We start from the raw sequence: 22,182 nt of genomic DNA on the forward strand, positions 1-22,182 counted from the left end.
CCCCGCCCGGGCCCGCCCACGGGGTTCCCGCCGCCCCGCCCCGCCCGGGCCCGCCCACGCGGTTCCCGCCGCCCCGCCCCGCGGATTCCCGCCGCCCCAGTGCCCAGACCTGCCCACGCGGGTTCCCGCCACCCCCGCCCTGCCCACGCGGATTCCCGCCGCCCCAGTGCCCAGACCTGCCCACGCGGGTTCCCGCCCCCACGCCCGGGCCCGCCCACGGGGTTCCCGCCGCCCCGCCCGGGCCTGTCCACGCGGGTTCCCCCCCACCCCCGCCCGGGCCCGCCCACGGGGTTCCCGCCGCCCCGCCCGGACCTGCCCACGGGGTTCCCGCCGCCCCGCCCCGCCCGGGCCCGCCCACGGGGTTCCCGCCGCTCCGCCCCGCCCGGGCCCGCCCACGCGGTTCCCGCCGCCCCGCCCCGCGGAGTCCCGGCGCGCGGCCTTGTGGGAGTTGTAGTTCCCGCGGGCGGAGGGCGCCGGCCGAGCGCGCCTGGGGACTACGCTTCCCGCGCTCCTCCGCGGGGCCCGGCAGAGACGGCCCGGGCGCGGAGGGCCGGGAGCTGTGGCCGGTGGAGCCGCCGTCTGTGGGGCGTCCGCCGTTCGGGCCGGGCCTGTCCTTGAGGAGCGCAGGGACCCGACTGGAAGGCGGGCTTGAGGACTCGAGGGCGAGGGCGAGGCGGGCCCGTCGGGTGGGCCGGAGTGTTCGCCCGCGGTCCCCGCGCGCTCGGGGCGGCCCCATGGCGACCCGCGCCCTGGGCGCGCGGCTGTGGGCCCCGGCGGGCGCGCTGGCCGCGCTGGCCTGCGGTCTGCGCGCGCGGCGGGCGGCCCCGGGCGAGCTGCGCCCCGAGGCGCGCGGCCACCTGGAGCTGAAGCAGGTGCAGGTGGTGTTCCGGCACGGCGCGCGGAGCCCGCTGCGGCCGCTGCCCGGCGCGCGCCAGGTGAGCCGCCCCCGCGCCCCCCCCGACGGCCCTCGGCCGCGCGCCCCAGACCTCCAGGGTCGCCTCCAGGGTCGCCCCCAGCCGCGGCGCCGCTGCTCCTCCGGACTCGCCTGGGACTCGCCTGGGGCCCTTTGGCCAGCGGTCAGCGGCGCGCTGCGAGCCGGGGGCGGCCGCCTCGGTGCTGTCGGGGGACCTGCCTAACGGGACAGGTTCCAGGGCCCCTCTCGAGGGTCAGCTGGAGGCGGTCGCTGTGTCCCGGCTCTCTGGTTGCAGACTTGTAGACCTTAGTTCGTGGAAGGGCCTGTGTCGGCTTGGGGATAGGTGCGTGGAACTCTGCAGGGTTGACGACGACTAAGTAGCCTTAGAGCACAAGTAAGTCCCTGTCTTTTACGGTGAGCCTCTGTACGCAGGTCCCCAGGTCCCACGAGTAATTGTGGAATGCCTAGTGCGCGCGTGGGTTGCAGCTGGAGCAAACCAAACAGGTTGTCCATCTTCCTGGTCACGGTTGCTTTCTAGAGAAAACCGAGAGAGTTGCACTCTTCACACCGTACCCTGCAACCCGGTTTTCAGAGCAGGCCTCCGTTAAAGCAGATCTCTAAGGTACTTCTCAAATGTATTTTAGCAGGCGCTTTACATATGTGGGTTTCCAGTTAGCCTTTCCGTGGCTACCCTTCTTTCCCTCTGGTACTGGAATTTCTTATTTTTTGATGCTTTGGTCTTTATTCAGTCCCTTACCTGGCTTTTTTCCATCAGATCATCAAAGTTTCCTTATCATTTTGTAAACACATGACCCATCTCTTGGGCAACCTCTGCCCCCACTTTCCCCCATTTATTCTTGTTACAGAGGGCTGGGAAGTAATTGATAGGAACACAAATGCACACACACCTTTTTTTTTTCATGTTAAAGACAGGTTATCAGTGGTAGCAAAGAATAAAGCTTGACTGTCCAAACCTGGGCCCCGTATGTACAGTGCATGTATTCCCCGAAGCCCTGTAAAAAGATTTAGTTTCTTTTAGAGATTTCTCCTGAGCCAGTGGGTGTGTGATGGGTGTCTTATGCCTTTCTGGAAGAGGGGGTCCTTATTGCTTAGCACACCAGCTTCCTCCATCATCTCTAACTACAAAATGCGGGACATCATAGTCCTTGGCCTCATTTTGCAATAAGAGAAGACACGGTACCTCTCCTACCAGATCATACCTGCAGACTGTAGGTAGACGCTTCAAAACTGTTTGGTTATCTAGAATAAAATATGTGCCTAAAAGCCAGGGGTGGAAACCACCCTCTTTTAAGTGAAAGTCTCTGGAAGGTCTTGCTCAGGCTTTCTTTTCAATATCCCATTTAATAGACAGGTGATTGGGATTTTCTATCTTCCTGGTTCTGATATTAATTATATTCAGGTGGGACCATGTCGCAGCCATTCAAAAACTAAAGTTTCTTTTGGTACATGTTTACTGATTTCTGATTGGTTTATAGATAAACACATGTGACAAGTCATTTCAGTTATTTTACAAATCCTTAGAAAGTAGGCTTGTTTAAAATATGAGTGGTTTTTTTTAGGGCTTAAATAACTGTTTAGCCTATCTTGATAAAAGCATGTGCCTTGGAAATGAAATTATGGAACATAATTAGCTGTTTTCCTGATCATTACAGTAGATCCAAATATACTTTCAAAAGAATAGATTTGACTCTCATTTTAGGTTTCCCTAGTTCCCCTGCAGACAGTGGCAGGATGACCACCAGGCAGGTTCTTCTGTTTTTATAAAAGACAGTTCACCCTGCCCTAGCTTCATTGTTAAGGTATTTGGTTTTTATTTGACAAGATAGATTAGCTGGGAAGCATAATGTCTTGTTACTTAATTCCTAGCCAGAGCTCGGCTGAGAAAGGTGGCGTCAGGACGCAGCATGTCAAGAATGTGCCAGGCCAGTACATCCATCTTTCTGTAGTGATGGTTCTTTACCTTAGCAGGATATTGAACTCAAGTGGGGATATTTTAAAAATACTGATGCCTGGGTCTTCCTCCCAGAGACCTGATGTAATTGGCCCAAGTATCCAGACATTGTAAGATCTTCTCTGGTGAAACTTTAGAATTGTCTGGACTCTACATCATTAGGAAGTAAAGAGGGGGGTTCAGAATCGGGCTCAGGCATCAGTAACTTTTTAGAAAATGTCCTGCTGATGCCAGTGTATGACCCAGGTTTAAAACTATTGTTTTATTTAAAAATCTACACCTGGAAGTTTTTTGTTTGCAAAATTTTTTCTCTTGCTTGGAATTTAGCATATCCCTCCAGTATAGAATCGCCTTCACTGAAATGTGCTTTGGTGAGATGTTCGCGTTCTGTGTTGAGGGAATTGGGAGAAACAATCCCACAGAACTCATTGCTGCGACTACTGAAAAGATGTTCATTATATTACTCTCTCCTCTTTATGAGGACCCTTGGGAGGAATCTGTCTGTTAGCATTAGATATGGTGGACTTCTCCTGAACAGTTTGCTTGCTTTTATCTTTAAACTTGCCTAGCTGATCAAATTTCTCCTTTTCTATAAAAGCCAGAAAGCTTAGTGACAAACTTGCGGTCCACCTATGACAGGTGTATGGGTTTTGATGGGTGCATTTTTGGTAACCTATTACTGCATCTGTTTTTGCCCCTATGCTTGTTTGGTTTGTCTCCTACCTACTTGGACTTGGTTGTCTCACTAGATTTTGGGTATGGCTGTCGCCTGTTTCTTTTGGAAATGGGGTATAAACATGAGGAGGATTATCAAGTCAGTCTTTATCATTAAGTTAAGAAGAGGAAAGAGGATGAGAGTGTGTATGTGGGGTGGACACCGTATGTGAAACCACGAGTCGTTCATGTCGATCCTCTGAAAGCGTGGGCTCTAGACTTGGGGTGACCTGCACTGCAGGACTTGTCCCTTGGGAGCCACAAAGGCGGCTAGCAGAGGGCTTTCTCAGTGACCTGGAGCAGGGTGGTTTCATGTCGGTTTTCAGTGTTGTGATGGAGAGAGAGAGAACATTTCAATGGCGGGGGTATGCCGAGAGATCTCGGAGCACAGAGGACTTCACTCAAACTTGAGTGACCAAAAGTGAGCGCAGTCCCCACTTTCTTTGTCCTCGTGTGAGTCAGGAGCACCTCCTCTACCTTTCCACATTAGGTACACAGGCTCAAAATCAAAGGAGTGGTTTTCCTTTCTTTTTCCTTAGTTACTGCCAACCCAGCCACAAAGTAAAACTTTTACCTACTGATTCAGATGTCTCACATTCACCTCCTCTGTTCTTGCTGCCTTAGGTGAAATCTTGGATCCTTTTATTGTTTGGACTGAGGTATCTCCTGAAATCTCCTGGGTGAGACAAGGCAGGAATACTCAGAGGTAAAATGATTGTACTGTGAGCATGGTGGCATGCTCAGTGGATCAGGCCGTTGCATGGATGGGCAGTTCGGGGTGGGGGCTGCTGTACTGGGTGCCGACTGGCAGGTGAGGCAGTAGGTCACTAGCAGCATGCTTTGGGGTTTGCATTCTGTCTCTGGTGCCGTGTCTTCTCTGCTTCTTGGCTGCCAGCACTGAGCAGCGTTGCTCCACCACACCCTTCCACCACCCTGGTCTGCCTCACCTTGGGCCAGAGGAATGGAGCCAACCGATCGTGGACTGAACCTCTGCGCCTGTGAGTCCCAAATAAACCTTTGCGTCTCTAAATTGTTCTTTTTAGGGCTTTTGGTCATAGCAGTGAAGAGGTGACCAACAGTACTCATGTAGACTATGGCAGACATCATAAACTTGACTTTCCTGCCTTGGTCTTCCCAGTCCAATAGTGATGATACCCGTGACTTTTGAACCACTCTGGAGCTGTGGGCCGGGGGCTGGCTGCCTGGGGCTCCGGGTTCTTATTCCTCCTGCAGCTGGAGAAACTCCAGTTTTTACATTTACATGTACAAATTGAATATTCAGCTTTACTTGGCATTTGCTAATTAAAAGGCTTGAAAACCATTCCCAGTTTGAGACAAACTAGACTACTTCTTTGTATACACATTCTTTAGTATCTCTACTTTGCTCCAATTTTCTAGCTATTTTTGGAATTCTGAACGCCACCATTTCTTCTTACCTGCTTCCTACTCCCAGTCCCAGTTGTTGCTTGTCTAAATTCTGTTCATTTCACATATGATCCGTTCTGTGAAATATTCCCTGAATCCTCAACCAGAAGAGAGTGTCTGTTTTACCTTGAACTACAATGGACTTCATCTGGTTTCTTGTAGCACATATTCCCTTTTATTATGTCATTTAGATTCAGAGTTTGCTTCCTCTATTAACCTGAAAATCAGGGAAAGACAGGGCCACATTATCTCAAGCTTGATATCTTCCACAGGCTCTGGCAGATGTTCAGAGTTATTGATTGCATGTATGGTGTGCTCCGCCCTTCTTAGGATTTCAGAATATCAAGGTCAATAGATGACCGAGTCTCTGTTCTCAGGAAGCTAAATCTCCTGAACAGGACAGACCAGTAAAGGAACTCTCCTAGAACAGTAGGTAAAGGTCACCATAGAGCCACCAGGTTTGCTATAGAAGTTCAGAGCCATGGTCAGGCTTGTAGAGTCTTCTCAGATGACAGGAAAGAAAATTCTAGGGACATCACGTTGGAAAACTGGGAGGTGTGAAGATGGCGCTGAAGGAGACAGTTGTGGGGCTGGAGAGGCAGTGTGTGGGGCAGGGAAGAAGTCCTGAGGGGGTGCTGAGAAAAGTTGGGCCATGCTAACCGCAAGCCAGGCTCAGAACTGAGGAGAAGGAGCGAGATCAACTGTGAAAAGAGGACGGAGGAGGCAGTAAGGTCTACTGTGTCCTGCGGTCACAGCAGGAGCATTCTGAGCGACTTTGTTCTGGCCAGCAGGGCTGCAGGGGTGGTGTGTGGCAGGGAGTCACTAGTTGGAGTCCTGGGCCTGGGAGGGTGTGGTGGCCCTGGAAAGGACAGCTGAGGTGGCGAGGTTGTGTGGAGGTGCACTCCTGGACAGCTGGAGCTGGGGGTTGTGGCCACTTGGGCTGTCTGGGAGCAAGTGCCAGACTGCAGGGAATAACGGGAGGTGGGGAGCAGCCAAGGCTTCCTGGTGGCAGCTGTTTATTTCAGAAATTGGATAGCAGGAACCAGTAACAAGGGACACTAGCGTGTGTGGTGTGCTGCGTGGGGGTCCAGGCGTGGAAACTCAGGCTCCCTGGAGATCTCCCAGACACGGTCACTAAGGCCACGCTCATCGTGCACTCGCCAAGCACCTGCCGCCAGGCACTGGCCGTCTCTCCCCTTCAGCCTGGGCTCGGGGCCAAAGTAGCCCCTGACAGTGTTAGTGCAGCACTCATAGGACCTGGAACCTAACTCGGTCGTTTCTCCCTGTAAGTGGAGCGAGAGTTAAAGTTTCTCCCTTTTCCTCCACGGGAAGGTCTGTGGCCTAATGTCGGAGTGATTCTGCCTAATGTTCCATGGGACCACCGGATGTTCATGCTGTGAGTTTCAAGAAACTTTTAAAAAACATATCTTGTTTTTTACGATCACAACAGGTAGAGTGGAACCCCCAGCTGTTGGAGGCCCCACCCCAAACTCAGTTTGATTACACTGTCACCGATCTAGCTGGTGGCCCGAAACCACATTCTCCTTACGACTCTCAGTACAGCAGGACCACCTTGAAGGTGAGCACTGCGTGCTGCTCTGGGCCACTGCGGGTTTCAGCGGGCTCTGGGTGAGATCAGCCTGGCAGGGGTCTGATTCTCTCTCTTCCCCACTGCAGGGGGGCATGTTGGCTGGACAGCTGACCAAGGTGGGCATGCAGCAGATGTTTGCCCTGGGAGAGAGGCTGAGGAAGAACTATGTCGAAGATGTCCCCTTCCTTTCGCCAGCTTTCGACCCGCAGGAGGTCTTGTGAGTCACTAGAAGAGGATATGTTCACTGAGTGCGGTCTGGCGTGCGAGGGGCCAGACACCCCAGGGGCTCCTGCTTTCTCCCAGAGAGGTTTGGGGGAGAGTGGTCTGATGCACTTGTCCTGAGAGCAGTCGTGACTGGAGGTCGCGTTCATTGGCCTGTGAGTCCTGGGGGCAGCCATCCCACAGAGCGGTGAAGCCTCTTCCTGACCTCAGGGCCCTGGGTGTCCAGAGACTGCAGCTGCTCGTGGTGCAGTGTGTGACTCAGCCTTCCTTCCGGGGGTGTCTCTGCCTTTCTGTTTTTTCCAGTGTTCGCTCCACCAACATGCATCGGAATCTGGAGTCCACTCGATGTTTGCTGGCTGGGCTTTTCCAACGTCAGAAAGAAGGTCTGTCTATGGGGTCTACAAGCCAGCCCCTGGCCCTTGAGGAGCAGCCTCCCAAAGTCCCTCTCTGTCCGTTTCCCCATCTCTCTTCTGCACATGTGGCCGGGGGTGTGCCTGTCCTCAGGGTCCTTGCTGCCTCGCCGTGTGTGTCCGCTCCAGCCTGACCTGTCGGCTCCAGTGTGCCTCCTCCTCTGGCCTCTCCTCCCAGGCATCTGCACAGGCTGCCCAGGGCCGTGCTGTCTGCATCCCGAGGACAGAGGAGGGCAGAAGAGTGCTGATTCACAGTAGGACCCAAGCATTAGCTGTGTTTCTTAGTTTTGACGATAAACCTGTGTATGGCTGCAGTCAGAAATTCCCCAACTTTTTACTGCCAAGGATTGCATTTTTTTCCCTCATGGATCCCATATATCTAGGGTCTTTGGCCATCATTTTTGGCTGGACACGGTGGCACAGTCCTGTAATCCCAGTGTCTGGGGAGGGGGGCTGAGGCAGGAGGATAGTGAGTTCAAAGCCAGCCTCAGCAATTTAGCAAAGCCCTAAGCAACCCAGTGAGACCTGTCTCTAAACGAAATACAGAGTAGGGCTGGGTGGTGGCTCAGTGGTGGAGTACCCCCGAGTTCAATCCCTGACCCCCCACCCCCCCAGAACAGGTGGCTGCATTTTATCATTTGTTATTGATCCAGACTTGAATCCCTGGTCTGCGTTTCAGATCGTCACTACCTCATGAGAATTAAAATAGTAAATGGTGCCATAAGGCAGAGGTTATTGTTCTTTTCTTTAGCTTCTTTAGCAGTATCTCAAATAGAAACAAAACATTCATCGAACTTTTAAAAATAGTAAACAGAATAGGAACTTCAGGCCAGAGGAGCCTGCCTTGACCCTAGCTGGGTTGGGTGCTGCGGCTGGTTTCTTGTGCAGTTGGCTGCTAAGCACAGACGTGTGTAGCCCACAGAAAGCAAACACGACGGCTCTCCCTCCCGCCTGGAGAGCCCGCGAGCTTCAGAATCTCCCACAGGGCCTGATCTGAAGTCCTCACTGGCTCAGCTTCCAAAGGGCAAATGCCCTCTTCCTGGAAACACCAGAAGCGTGACAAAGGAGGGTCACAAATTGGCAATGCCCCAGGGTCCCAGCAGGGAATTCAGTGGGTCCTTACATGTCTCTTGTGTGGCTTCCTGGGTAGCAGTTGTATGCATGGGACTCGGAGAGATGGGGACTTCAGTTAGACTCCTGTTAGAGCTACTTCTGTGCTCTCGCAGCATCAAGGGAGTTGAATGAGCCACCAGGAGTGGAAGTGGTGCGGCACGGGGCTTGGCTTTAGGAAGGAAACCTTCGAGAAGCCCCAGGGAGCTCCGGGAGAACTGGAGACGCAGGCTGGCAGGCAGCTAGAGACAGCTGGCTGGCCCCATTTGGCCAGTCCTTGGCTCAGTTCATATCCGAGTGTCTATTTAGAGTGTCTTTTTACTGCAAACTGTAGTTCCAAGGTGCCGAAACAGCAGCAGACTCCATCCAGATGGAGTACTGTGTAGTGTTGTCCGTGTTTTACTAGATTATTATCAGTTTTTAAAATCCCAGCACTACAGACTTGGTATATACCAAACAGTATTCTAAGGACTTCGCATATATTGTGTAAGTCTTTATAACCCTATGAGGAAGGTACCGTTTTCCATTTTACAAATAAGAGAACTAAGAGGGGCTAAATGACCTGCCCAGGCACACTAAGCGGTGAATGGTATTGGTGTCGAAATCCATGCTGTCACCTTTAGGTTCAGTACTTATCCAAGGATATGTGCATGTAGATCATTTTTTGTGTTTCTGCACATGCAGAAGCCCAGGATTCTTCAGAGAGGTCATGGGGACTATAGGAAAGGAGGGGGCGTGGGACATGCAGATAGACGCTGCTTTGAACCACCACCTGGCAGAGATCAGCACTGTTGCTGTTGGACATGGTGGTGGCGCGGTTCCCGAGATCACTGATAGGGTTCCACCCCTGGGATTGCAGATGAGCCCTGGAGAAAGAGTGGCTTCCCAAGGCAGCCCTGTGGGTTAGTTAGGGACTCAAGGCCTGCCCGACAGACCTTCGGTGGGGTTTCCTTCTGTCGAGACCAACGAAGTGTGTTTGGGTTCTCAGATTCTAGTAACGTTACCATGGCTAAAACCTGGGGTTCTGATCCTCGGGACTCGGGCCACCTACTTGCTGTGTGGACTGACGGCCGTGAATTCCAGGTTGCTGCTGGTGGGAGGTGCTCCTTTTGCCCTTGGGCCTGGGCTGTGGGAAAAGAGAACCTGGGGAAGGGGCGTAAGGAAACCTCCAGGCGTTGCCAGAGGGGACAAGAGCTAGTGACCTCTGAGCAGCAGCCAGGCGTGGGAACTCTGGTCTGATCTTTGGTTCCTAGCAGCTCTTCCAGAAGGCTGGCTTTTATTTTGGGCAGGACCCCAGCCTGAGGAGATTCGAGGCTTTGTGGCCACCTTTCTCAATTGTTAAGTGATAAGTCGCATATTGGCCTAGGAGATTGAGCTTTGGGAAGAAAATAACCTAGTTCTGATCAAATTAGGGACAGCCCGTTCTTCCTTAGGATGCTTGGTTGCTGGCAGGGCTTGAAGGCAGGGAGTGTTGGGATGAGAAAACCAAGGAGAATGCTTCGCTCAGGAACACTCAGCTCTAGACCCTGAAGGGTGTTCCTCAGAATGCCTGCGGTGGGACCGGGCGGTCCATTCCCCTCTGGTCTGTTGATGGCCGTAGGAGGGCCTGTGCTGGACAGAACAAGGCTGCTGCCTGCTTTCTGCAATGCTCGGCCGTGGGAACGCTCTGCAGGGCCGGTGTGCGCTGGGGCCTTTGCTCTCCTTAAGGAGACCTGGTGCTCCAGCTCTGTGGTGGACAGAGGAGGAGGAGGAAGTGGGGCTTGGGGAAGAGCCCAGTGAAGCCTCTTCCTGCCTGTGCACCCATTCCTCCAGGACCTGTCGTCATCCACACTGCTGAGGCAGACTCGGAGGTGTTGTACCCCAACTACCAAAGCTGCCAGAACCTGAGGACGAGGATCAGGTGAGGGCCTAGAGGAGGGCGCCCCTCCCCACCTTGGCTGGCAGACCTGCCTGCCCTGAGGCTTTGCCCAGGCCCACCCTCGTGGCTGCCTCCCGCTGCCACTGCCCAGGGAGTGCAGGAGCTCTTGCTCTTGGCCGCAGGCTCGCAGCGGAGGTGCAGGGAGTCTGGGTGGTGTACAGTCGTGAACAGGCCTTTTCCCGGTCTCTGAGTGGGTGGATAAGGTAGTGAGTGAGCCCGTCATCAGCCTGCGAATCCAGGTACTGGCCCAAGAAGACAGACTGCCCTCCCCGTCCCTGCTGGTGTGCCGCCACGCAGGTCCGTTGGTTAGGGCGGTTACCCTGTTGGTCCTCAGCCATGCTGAGCTGCACCAGGCGACATGAGATGTGTTCTTAGAAGAGAGTGCTGTCTCCAGGCAGACCGGGGCTGTGCATGGTGCTGGGCACGACGAATCTAGAGTAGGACTTGGAAAGTCTGACCCTTGCTGAGTTGTGTCAATCACTTGACTTTGTGGGATCTTAGTTTCCTCATCTGTGAAATGGGAATGATGCAGTGAGCTCCACTGGGTGTTGGTGGGGGTTGAGCAACACACATTCAGTGAACTGTTGATTGCTGTTCAACATGAAGATGATGTGAAAATATTTTTAAAATTGCTTTGGCAGAGGCCGGAAGGAGGCTGCTACTTCGCAGCCACAGATCTCAGAGGATTTGAAAGAGGTGAAGGAAGGGATGGGCCTCGACAGTAGCATGGAAGTGGACTTCTTCATTCTCTTAGACAATGTGGCTGCTGAACAGGTGGGATGGCACTTTTCCCTGACCCTTGGGGTTTGGTGACCATGGGGCAGGCACTTGGATGAACAGGCTCCTGACTTGGAACTAGGTGGGGAGAAGTGGCTGGAGGCCCTCTGGTGTGCAGGCCACTGTGATGAGGCTTACGGGTGGAGTGGATGTGGGGACTGAGGGAGAGGGAGCAATGAGGAGGGGACGGGAATCGTCATGGACTCCTCACCCAGGCTGGAGTGCAGACATCCAGCTCTAGATCAGCCAGGAGTGCAGACATCCAGCTCTAGATCAGCAGGAGTGCAGACATCCAGCTCTAGATCAGCCAGGAGTGCAGACATCCTGCTCTAGATCAGCCAGGAGTGCAGACATCCAGCTCTAGATCAGCCAGGAGTGCAGACATCCAGCTCTAGATCAGCCAGGAGTGCAGACATCCTGCTCTAGATCAGCAGGAGTGCAGACATCCTGCTCTAGATCAGCAGGAGTGCAGACATCCTGCTCTAGATCAGCCAGGAGTGCAGACATCCTGCTCTAGATCAGCAGGAGTGCAGACATCCTGCTCTAGATCAGCAGGAGTGCAGACATCCTGCTCTAGATCAGTCAGGAGTGCAGACATCCTGCTCTAGATCAGTCAGGAGTGCAGACATCCAGCTCTAGATCAGTCAGGAGTGCAGACATCCAGCTCTAGATCAGTCAGGAGTATGGATGTCCAACCCTAGATCAATCAGGAGTACGGACGTCCAGCTCTAGATCAGTCAGGAGTACGGATGTCCAGCTCTAGAGCAGTCAGGAGTACGGACATCCAGCTCTAGATCAGTCAGGAGTATGGACGTCCAGCTCTAGATCAGTCAGGAGTATGGACGTCCAGCTCTAGATCAGTCAGGAGTATGGACGTCCAGCTCTAGATCAGTCAGGAGTATGGACGTCCAGCCCTAGATCAGTCAGGAGTAAGACATCTAACTCTAGATCAGTCAGGAGTGCAGACATCCAGCTCTAGAGCAGTCAGGAGTATGGACATCCAGCTTTAGATCAGTTTTTTGAAACTTGTTTAGAATACCTGGGGGGTGTGTGTGTGTGTGTGTGTGTGTGTGTTTGGGAGAGTAGGGGTCGAGTGGGTGATGAGTAGGGAGGATTCTGGGTAGGAAGGGGTGCTCAGTTTTTTTTAATAACTCATCTATTTTATTTATTTATTTTTATGTGGGGCTGAAGATTGAACCCACATTCCTGTGCATGGTAGATGTGCTGAGCCACATCCCCAGCCCAGGGTGCTCAGTTTTTACATTCAGTCAGTATCTGCTAGGATCTAAAACTTTTGGGTCCTTATTTATTCTCTTTTTTGAAGAGTATATGCATATCATCATATTAGAAATCTGAGAAGCCCATAGTAAAGAACTCTGGGGCTGGAGCTAGAGCTTCTTTGGTAGAATGCTTGCCTCTCATGCACAAGGCCCTGCTCCTGCTGCCCTGGGTTCAGTCCCTAGCACCACACACACACACACAAAAAAAAAAAAAAAAAAAAAAAAGAACTCTGGTTAATCTTTTGTTTTTCAGGGTGGGGGGATTACCGGGGATTGAACTGAGGGGCACTTGAACTCTGAGTCACATCCCCAGCCCTATTTTCTATATTTTATTTAGAAATACAGTCTCACTGAGTTGCTTAGTGCCTCCCATTGCTGAGGCTGGCTTTGAACTCACGATCCTCCTGTCTCAGCCTCCTGAGCCGCTGGGATTATAGGAGTGCGCCACTGCGGCCCGGCCTCCAGTTAATTTTTATTCCCCCGCCCCCAGTTAATCTTTAAGTCTGTTTTCCTCAAACTAATCTAGCCATAGGATCTCTTTTGTGTAATGAATACATAAAGAAGATCACGCATGGGATTTATCTCTCTAGATTCAGAAGTTGGACACCGTGGCAGTGTAGGAGCTGCCCTCCTTCTCTTGTGAAATGACCTCATGCCGCAGAGGCACAGACGCACCTGTGCTTAGGTGCAGTGGACTGAGGTCACAGGCGAGAGCTCCCGTAGAGCATCTGTATGGCACATCTTTAGAAAGCATTTTAGGGAAAATGAAAGTCAAGTGGAAAGTTGTGAATCCCTTGCCTTGGTGTTTTATTCTTTTTTAAATTTAAAAAATAAAATTAAAAAAAAACGTGGAGTGGATGGGAGCCATCAGATGGAGGAAAACGTTTTCAATTCTGGCTCTTCAGCCCTCCAGGAGGGCATGGCTTTGGAAGGACCTGGGGGCAGGGCTTTTTGAGCTGTTTAGCCCCTTCCCAGAAGACAGGTCCTTGCAGCTGCCAGGCTGGGGGCAGAAGCTGTGATCTGAAATCCTGCCTGTGCTCCTTGCAGGCACACAGCCTCTCAAGCTGCCCCGCTCTGCAGAGATTCGCCCAGGTGGTTGAGCAGAGGGCCGTGGACACAGCCTTGTACGTCCTACAGCGGGAAGACAGGTGAGTGGCCTCTGCAGCTGCTGGCGCAGAGTCACGCTTGGTCAGACCTCCGAGTGTGTGGGAAGGAGGCCCTTCAGGCCTGCTCACACCGCCTGCTGGCACCACCGTGGTCTGGGAGACAGCCCTGCTCTGCGGCCTTCCTTCCCAGGTCCTGAGGCTTCTGATCCGGGCTGGTGACCTGGAGCCTCCACCTGTGTTACAAAGGATGTAGAGCACCACCTGCTGAGTGTCTCAGACACTGCCTTTTTCCTTGTGTTCCAAGGTTCCAAAGATTTAGTGGGAGGTGTGGAAGCTGATGGAAGGACGTATCTCTCACTTCCTTCATCATGTGACACTTTACACAGGAGTGTCATCTTCTCACCGTCAGGTGCGGGAGGAAGCTGGGGCTGAGAGGTCACAGCCCTGCCTGAGCTGAGCTGGTGCGCGGCAGAGCCAGGACTCGGACCGCCCTCTGACGGACAGGCCTGTGTCTGCTCTCTCTCTTCCTGCGAGTGGGGCTGCTGTTGGTAGAAGGCCTGCTTCTTGGCCACCCAAAGGAAAGGCTGCCCTCTTACAGATGTCAGAAGCCTCTTTTTTCTGTTAGAATAAGAGCCTTCGGCTTATCCTCAGAATAAGTGGCTTAGTGGGGGAGTGGGCAGCAGAGGAGGGTCCTGAGGAAGACGGGGCAGCTGGCATCCCAAGGGCTTGCCCAGTGTGCGGCCTCAGAGGCCCCGACTGCACCGACTTGCTATTTCTTGTTTGACATGACAGTCGAGTATATTTTGATATACAAACATGGAGTGTGACTCATTCTCATTAAGGTTGCATTCTTGTGGGATAGATCTACAACACAGTGTCACTCACCATAGAGCAGAATGGCTTTATGACGTTTGCCAGTAGATAGATCTTGAGACTGTCACGCTAAGGGAAACAAGCCAGCCCTCGAAACCTTCAAAACCCAAAGGTCGAGTCTTGTCTATGATGTGAAGACGCTGCCTGCGTTGACCCTGAGTCCCACGTCCACTGTGCGCCAGCCTCGGGCATCCAGAAGGCTCCAGCCAAGCCACTCACTTTGCCGCCCCTCCCTGAACTTGCCAGCTTCCTCTTTTTTCATGAAGTGATGCTGCTACCTCAAACTGTCACTCACTGTCCATATGCATGTTAATAAATGTGCTGTTCCGCCACCCAGCCTTTTCCCCACCCTGACAGCGGGAAGCAGCTGTGGTGACATGTAACAGAAGGGGCACAGTTAGGTTCCAGTAGACTTTTTTTTAAATACTTTTTCTAGTAGATGGACACACTGCCTTTATTTTATTTTTACGTGGTGCTGAGGATGGAACCCAGTGCCTCACACGTGCCAGGCAAGCGCTCTACCACAGCCCCAGCCCGGCCCCCAGTCGACTCTGTTAACAAAACAGCAGGCAGGTCTGATGGGGCTGAACCATCGTTGGCTTCTCCTTGTCCACTGTCCTTTCCGTTCCCTTGGCCCTGGTTTCAGAACTGATGTGTCTTCGGGGACAAATGGTCACGACTTCCAGTCCAGCGTGGCTTGGCCTGCACACGTTCTCCTGGAGGGTGCCTGTCACACACAGTGTTGCTCACCTCTCTCCATCCGCTGCTCCTCGTTTCTTGATTGTGAAGTCTCCATGAGTAGGGATGGGTCCCGGGCCTCCCTGGTCCCTTCCGTCAGCGATGGGGTTCTGGGAGTTGGAGGAGAGGAGGTGTTGTTGTTTTTTCCTTGGTAAAAACAGAGAGGCACACAGCTGGGAGAGGATGTGGTGTGCCTCAGTAGCTGCCTGAGGACTGTGGGGTAATAAGCCGCAGAAGGAAGACGGTGGAGCTGCAGAGCCCGCCCTGGGACTAAGTCAACTGACAGACGTGATAAGAAGTGTCCCTGTGGCCTAAAGCACAACAGGAGAGAGCCGACGACAGGAACACGCGGGAGGTGGCTCCCTCCAGGCCCTCTGGAATGCCTGGGAGCCGTCACCCCGCCCTTCTCCGCGTGGCTCTTCTGCTCTTCGCGGCCTCCTTCTCCATGATGGACCCCGTCACCGCTGCCCTCCCCAGCCCTCCTGTCTCAGCTGTGTTCCTGGCCGCTGCGCCCAGCTTCAGTGGTGGGAGTCTTTGTCCACCCGGACCCCCAGCTGCCTGTGGCACCATTTGTCCTCCGCCTGCTGTCCCTCCTGCTCTGCTTGTCTTTTTCGTGGCCCATCCAGTTGGGCTCCTGAGGCCTCACAGGGCAGGGCCAGCCTGCGTCCCCTGAGTGCTGACTGGGTGCCGGTGTCTGACCTGCTTCTGCTCTTCCTAGGGAAGGCCTTCAGATGGCAGTGGGCCCCTTCCTGCACATCCTGGAGAGCAGCCTGCTGACCGCGGTGGACCCTGCCACTCCGCCCAGCCAGAGGAGGTACTAGCACAGCAGCTCCGCTCTGCCCGAGAGCAGCCGGAGGCAGTTCCCCAGAGGGGCCAGCCCTAGGCTGTCCGCAGCTGCAGGGAGATGTCCAGTGAGGCCCACAGCCTTTTCGACCTTCTTCCTGCTAGATCCTTCTGACTGGGTTTTGAAATTTTTAGTTTAGCCAAAAAGAGCCCTAAATTTATTTTCCCATTTTTTTTTTAACTGTTTGTCTTTCAACAGACATGTTTATATCACACTGATTTGGAATTTTATTTTGTTTTAGTTACAGATGGACACAACACCTTTATTTATTTATTTCTATGTGGTGCTGAGGATCAAACCCAGGGCCTCACACACCCTAGGCAAGCGCTCTTCCACCTAGCTACAACCCCGGCCCCAATTTGGTATTTTAATAGTTTAAAATATAATTGTATAATAGATGTAGTTTGAATGGCTAAGAAGGAGTGATATCCACAGGCATTTTAGAAAGTTGGAAATGACCCATGAGCTTCCACTTTTGGAGGGCCTGGCACCCAGGTCAGGACCACAGGTCTGGAGTGCTGTGTGTCCTAGGCATCTGCTGGTCAAAGTGTGATCTGCTGACAGCTTCATCATGGCCCAAGAGCTTGTCAGGTATTCAGGCCTGACCTGCTGAGCAGAATCTACATTTCAACAAGATCCCTAACTGTGTGTGCACCTTGGCTCTGGAGGAGCATGTGACAGGCTCCTCTTGAACGTGATCCCTAACACTGTGCACCTTGGCTCTGGAGGAGCACTGTGACAGGCTCCTCTTGAACGTGATCCCTAACTGTGTGCACCTTGGCTCTGGAGGAGCACTGTGACAGGCTCCTCTTGAACGTGATCCCTAACTGTGTGCACCTTGGCTCTGGAGGAGCATGTGACAGGCTCCTCTTGAACGTGATCCCTAACTGTGTGCACCTTGGCTCTGGAGGAGCATGTAACAGGCTCCCTTGAACGTGATCCCTAACTGTGTGTGCACCTTGGCTCTGGAGGAGCACTGTGACAGGCTCCTCTTGAACGTGATCCCTAACTGTGTGCACCTTGGCTCTGGAGGAGCACTGTGACAGGCTCCTCTTGAACGTGATCCCTAACTGTGTGTGCACCTTGGCTCTGGAGGAGCACTGTGACAGGCTCCTCTTGAACGTGATCCCTAACTGTGTGTGCACCTTGGCTCTGGAGGAGCACTGTGACAGGCTCCTCTTGAACGTGATCCCTAACTGTGTGCACCTTGGCTCTGGAGGAGCATGTGACAGGCTCCTCTTGAACGTGATCCCTAACTCTGTGCACCTTGGCTCTGGAGGAGCACTGTGACAGGCTCCTCTTGAACGTGATCCCTAACTGTGTGCACCTTGGCTCTGGAGGAGCATGTGACAGGATCCTCTTGAACGTGATCCCTAACTGTGTGCACCTTGGCTCTGGAGGAGCATGTGACAGGCTCCTCTTGAACGTGATCCCTAACTCTGTGTGCACCTTGGCTCTGGAGGAGCATGTGACAGGCTCCTCTTGAACGTGATCCCTAACTGTGTGCACCTTGGCTCTGGAGGAGCATGTGACAGGCTCCCTTGAACGTGATCCCTAACTGTGTGCACCTTGGCTCTGGAGGAGCACTGTGACAGGCTCCTCTTGAACGTGATCCCTAACTGTGTGCACCTTGGCTCTGGAGGAGCATGTGACAGGATCCTCTTGAACGTGATCCCTAACTGTGTGCACCTTGGCTCTGGAGGAGCATGTGACAGGCTCCTCTTGAACGTGATCCCTAACTGTGTGCACCTTGGCTCTGGAGGAGCATGTGACAGGCTCCCTTGAACGTGATCCCTAACTGTGTGCACCTTGGCTCTGGAGGAGCATGTGACAGGCTCCCTTGAACGTGATCCCTAACTCTGTGTGCACCTTGGCTCTGGAGGAGCATGTGACAGGCTCCCTTGAACGTGATCCCTAACTGTGTGCACCTTGGCTCTGGAGGAGCATGTGACAGGATCCTCTTGAACGTGATCCCTAACTGTGTGCACCTTGGCTCTGGAGGAGCATGTGACAGGCTCCTCTTGAACGTGATCCCTAACTGTGTGCACCTTGGCTCTGGAGGAGCATGTGACAGGCTCCTCTTGAACGTGATCCCTAACTCTGTGCACCTTGGCTCTGGAGGAGCATGTGACAGGCTCCCTTGAACGTGATCCCTAACTCTGTGCACCTTGGCTCTGGAGGAGCATGTGACAGGCTCCTCTTGAACGTGATCCCTAACTGTGTGCACCTTGGCTCTGGAGGAGCATGTGACAGGCTCCTCTTGAACGTGATCCCTAACTGTGTGCACCTTGGCTCTGGAGGAGCATGTGACAGGCTCCTCTTGAACGTGATCCCTAACTCTGTGCACCTTGGCTCTGGAGGAGCATGTGACAGGCTCCCTTGAACGTGATCCCTAACTGTGTGCACCTTGGCTCTGGAGGAGCATGTGACAGGCTCCCTTGAACGTGATCCCTAACTGTGTGCACCTTGGCTCTGGAGGAGCATGTGACAGGCTCCCTTGAACGTGATCCCTAACTCTGTGTGCACCTTGGCTCTGGAGGAGCATGTGACAGGATCCTCTTGAACGTGATCCCTAACTGTGTGCACCTTGGCTCTGGAGGAGCATGTGACAGGCTCCTCTTGAACGTGATCCCTAACTGTGTGCACCTTGGCTCTGGAGGAGCACTGTGACAGGCTCCTCTTGAACGTGATCCCTAACTGTGTGCACCTTGGCTCTGGAGGAGCACTGTGACAGGCTCCTCTTGAACGTGATCCCTAACTGTGTGCACCTTGGCTCTGGAGGAGCATGTGACAGGCTCCTCTTGAACGTGATCCCTAACTCTGTGTGCACCTTGGCTCTGGAGGAGCATGTGACAGGCTCCTCTTGAACGTGATCCCTAACTCTGTGTGCACCTTGGCTCTGGAGGAGCATGTGACAGGCTCCTCTTGAACGTGATCCCTAACTGTGTGCACCTTGGCTCTGGAGGAGCATGTGACAGGCTCCCTTGAACGTGATCCCTAACTCTGTGCACCTTGGCTCTGGAGGAGCATGTGACAGGCTCCTCTTGAACGTGATCCCTAACTGTGTGCACCTTGGCTCTGGAGGAGCACTGTGACAGGCTCCTCTTGAACGTGATCCCTAACTGTGTGCACCTTGGCTCTGGAGGAGCATGTGACAGGCTCCTCTTGAACGTGATCCCTAACTCTGTGCACCTTGGCTCTGGAGGAGCATGTGACAGGCTCCCTTGAACGTGATCCCTAACTGTGTGCACCTTGGCTCTGGAGGAGCATGTGACAGGCTCCTCTTGAACGTGATCCCTAACTGTGTGCACCTTGGCTCTGGAGGAGCATGTGACAGGCTCCCTTGAACGTGATCCCTAACTGTGTGTGCACCTTGGCTCTGGAGGAGCATGTGACAGGCTCCTCTTGAACGTGATCCCTAACTCTGTGTGTATCTTGGCTCTGGAGGAGCATGTGACAGGCTCCTCTTGAACGTGATCCCTAACTGTGTGCACCTTGGCTCTGGAGGAGCATGTGACAGGCTCCCTTGAACGTGATCCCTAACTGTGTGCACCTTGGCTCTGGAGGAGCATGTGACAGGCTCCCTTGAACGTGATCCCTAACTGTGTGTACCTTGGCTCTGGAGGAGCATGTGACAGGCTCCCTTGAACGTGATCCCTAACTCTGTGTGCACCTTGGCTCTGGAGGAGCATGTGACAGGCTCCCTTGAACGTGATCCCTAACTGTGTGCACCTTGGCTCTGGAGGAGCATGTGACAGGCTCCCTTGAACGTGATCCCTAACTGTGTGCACCTTGGCTCTGGAGGAGCATGTGACAGGCTCCCTTGAACGTGATCCCTAACTGTGTGCACCTTGGCTCTGGAGGAGCATGTGACAGGCTCCCTTGAACGTGATCCCTAACTCTGTGTGCACCTTGGCTCTGGAGGAGCATGTGACAGGCTCCCTTGAACGTGATCCCTAACTCTGAGCTGCTTGATGTTCTCTCCTTGTGTCTGTAGAACACCACAGGATCTAGTGCTGGGCTTCTATATTGGGGTCAATAAATAAGAGCCCCAACCCACCCCAAGAGGTGACACTGGCGTCAGTCAGAAGTAGGTTGAATGGCCATTGGGAGACGAGGTTGAAATGAGCTCAGTTCCCTAAAACTGCAGGCTTTCCCAACAAGGGGCAGAGGCTCTCGCTGACTGTCGTGTGGCGAGAGTGGGCAGACCCTCCTTCCGGCCTGGCAGGATCCCACGAGGGGTCTAGACCACACCAGCTCAGTTTCTTCCTTAAGACTCACCAGGAGGAGGCCAGGAGAGTGATCCCAGTGGGACCTCCCCTGGTGACAAGAGGAGTGGACTGTGGGTTTCTGAGGCCGGTGTGTTCCTTACTCCAGGGAGACGGGCAGCAGTGTAAAGTCCTTGGTATTTCAGAAGTCCCAGCCAGAGGTTTGGGCCTGGTAGATTCAGCTTGAAGAGCTTCACTCCACGAACAGAGATGTGATGTCCACAGGTCTTTAAAATGTGGGGAATGGCTCATGAGCTTCCGTAGCCTCCCGAGTTGTGAAGTAGACCATGACAGGGAACTGTTTCCTTCTTTCAGAAAGCTACACCTCTATGCAACTCACGATGTGACCCTCATCCCTCTCTTAATGACCCTGGGGATTTTTGACCACAAGTGGCCCCCGTTTGCTGCCGACCTGACAGTGGAACTCTACCAGCACCAGCAGTCGAAGGAGTGGTTTGTGCAGCTCTATTACAACGGGGAGGTGAGACCTCGCAGCTGGGACCGAGTGGTGGCCGGGCCCTCCCCAGTGCCCCTGCTGGGTCAGCACCAGGCCCCGTGGAGTCTCCCTGGGCGCCCTCGGCTCCCTGCAGCCCGTGGGCGACTCACAGCTGTGCCCAGGGCTAGAGCCCATCTTGGCCTGTGGTGGGACGTGGTCCTGATCCTGGTCTGCAGACTCGTTCCAGGAATAGAGCCCCTCCTGCTCTTCTCCCGAGAGACTGTCGAGACGCAGCCTCCTGACCGGGAGCCCCTTGAACATGCCCGGCTGGGTCTTTGGGAGGTAGCGGGCACTGCCAGCACCCTTGACTTGCCAAAGGCCTGTCGACATCGATGCTGAGGAAAGGGACCAGAGCTCTCCCAGAGATGAGACCTTTAGCTTCTCCAACTCAGTGATGTCACTTGACTGTGTCCTCTCAGCTCAAGGACATTTCTCGAGTGGCCTTTGTAAGCGGGCTGTAGGGGTGGGTTCTGAGTGTTACATGTGTGCGTGCTGCTGGGGCTCCCCGAGGCAGCAGAAGGGCCTGGCCCTGTGGGCTGCTGAGCCACGTCTCTCCCACAGGCGCAGGTGCCAAGAGGTTGCCCCGACAGACTCTGCCCGCTGGACCAGTTCTTGAACGCCATGTCAGCCTACACCTTAAGCCCAGAAAAATATCACGCCCTCTGCTCCCAAGCACAGGCCGTGGGCAGTGGGGAGTGACCGACTTAGCCCAGTTGATGTCTAACTAGAATGTCTTCACGCCACGCCTCCACTCTGTGTGTTTCCTCCCCCAGCTCTGGCGAGGCCTCTTTCTGAAAGAAAAAAGGGCATAATGTGGAGACCAAGGGGTTCTGTCTAATTTGTGGCTTCATTTCTAAGCTTGTGCCGTCTTCTCAGCATTCTCACTGGTCTCCCCCGCCAAAGTGAGGGCCAGCCATCACAGGCCCGGCCTGGTCGCCTTCTGCACTCTAGCCATCCTAACCTTCTCCCTGATTCTTTGTAGAGATTTTTCTTAATAGTGAATTAAAAGTTTCTATTAATTATGAACATCATTGTCGTCAGTGTCTGTCTATATTGTGGAATGATTAGATACAGTTGATCAACATCCATCACGTCATCCACCCTTTAGTTTTGTGGTAAGAACTCCTTTAGAGGTGTAGTTTCCAGGGCCTGGTTTCCTTTCCAAACCTAGTCCCCAGCGTGGCGGCACTGGGGAGTGAGCCTGGTGACGCGGCTCAGGGCTCTGCACTGTAAGAGGGCTGCCCATCTCTGGGGTGGCACAGCAGGGCACAGCGTGGAGGCAGAGAGCGCCTCCGTTGTGGACTGTCCATCCTCTAGAACTGTGACAGAACACATTGGTTTTCTATTAATGACCCACAGCGTTCTAACAGACTGAGTCAGCAGTGCACCGTTGTCACCCCATAACAGGTCACTGAACCTTGTTCTCCTAACGGCACATCTGTACATGGGCCAGCATCTGCCCTGACCCCACCCTCCTATCCCTTCTCCCCATTCCTGACCTGGAGCGTACCAGAGGGCCCCTGAG

At 53.7% G+C, this 22,182-nt stretch overlaps 1 protein-coding gene and 1 long non-coding RNA gene across 2 annotated transcripts; both read left to right on the forward strand.

Annotated features, from left to right (window-relative positions):
• Positions 1 to 455: 455 nt before the first annotated feature.
• On the forward strand, positions 456 to 21,683 carry Acp6 (acid phosphatase 6, lysophosphatidic). The gene is made up of 10 exons (XM_078027696.1): positions 456 to 935; positions 6,475 to 6,603; positions 6,702 to 6,832; positions 7,141 to 7,220; positions 10,170 to 10,257; positions 10,917 to 11,049; positions 13,380 to 13,480; positions 15,768 to 15,863; positions 20,477 to 20,642; positions 21,219 to 21,683. The coding sequence occupies exons 1-10, from the start codon at positions 735 to 737 to the stop codon at positions 21,354 to 21,356; spliced, it is 1,263 nt and encodes a 420-aa protein (XP_077883822.1). The 5' UTR covers positions 456 to 734; the 3' UTR covers positions 21,357 to 21,683.
• Positions 942 to 3,188, forward strand: LOC144368550 (uncharacterized). Its single transcript, XR_013428343.1, has 2 exons — positions 942 to 1,535; positions 2,801 to 3,188. It is a non-coding gene; the product is annotated as an uncharacterized LOC144368550 (long non-coding RNA).
• Positions 21,684 to 22,182: the final 499 nt, after the last annotated feature.

The sequence above is a fragment of the Ictidomys tridecemlineatus genome, chromosome 11 (assembly GCF_052094955.1).
Source record: "Ictidomys tridecemlineatus isolate mIctTri1 chromosome 11, mIctTri1.hap1, whole genome shotgun sequence".
Lineage (NCBI taxonomy): Eukaryota > Metazoa > Chordata > Mammalia > Rodentia > Sciuridae > Ictidomys > Ictidomys tridecemlineatus.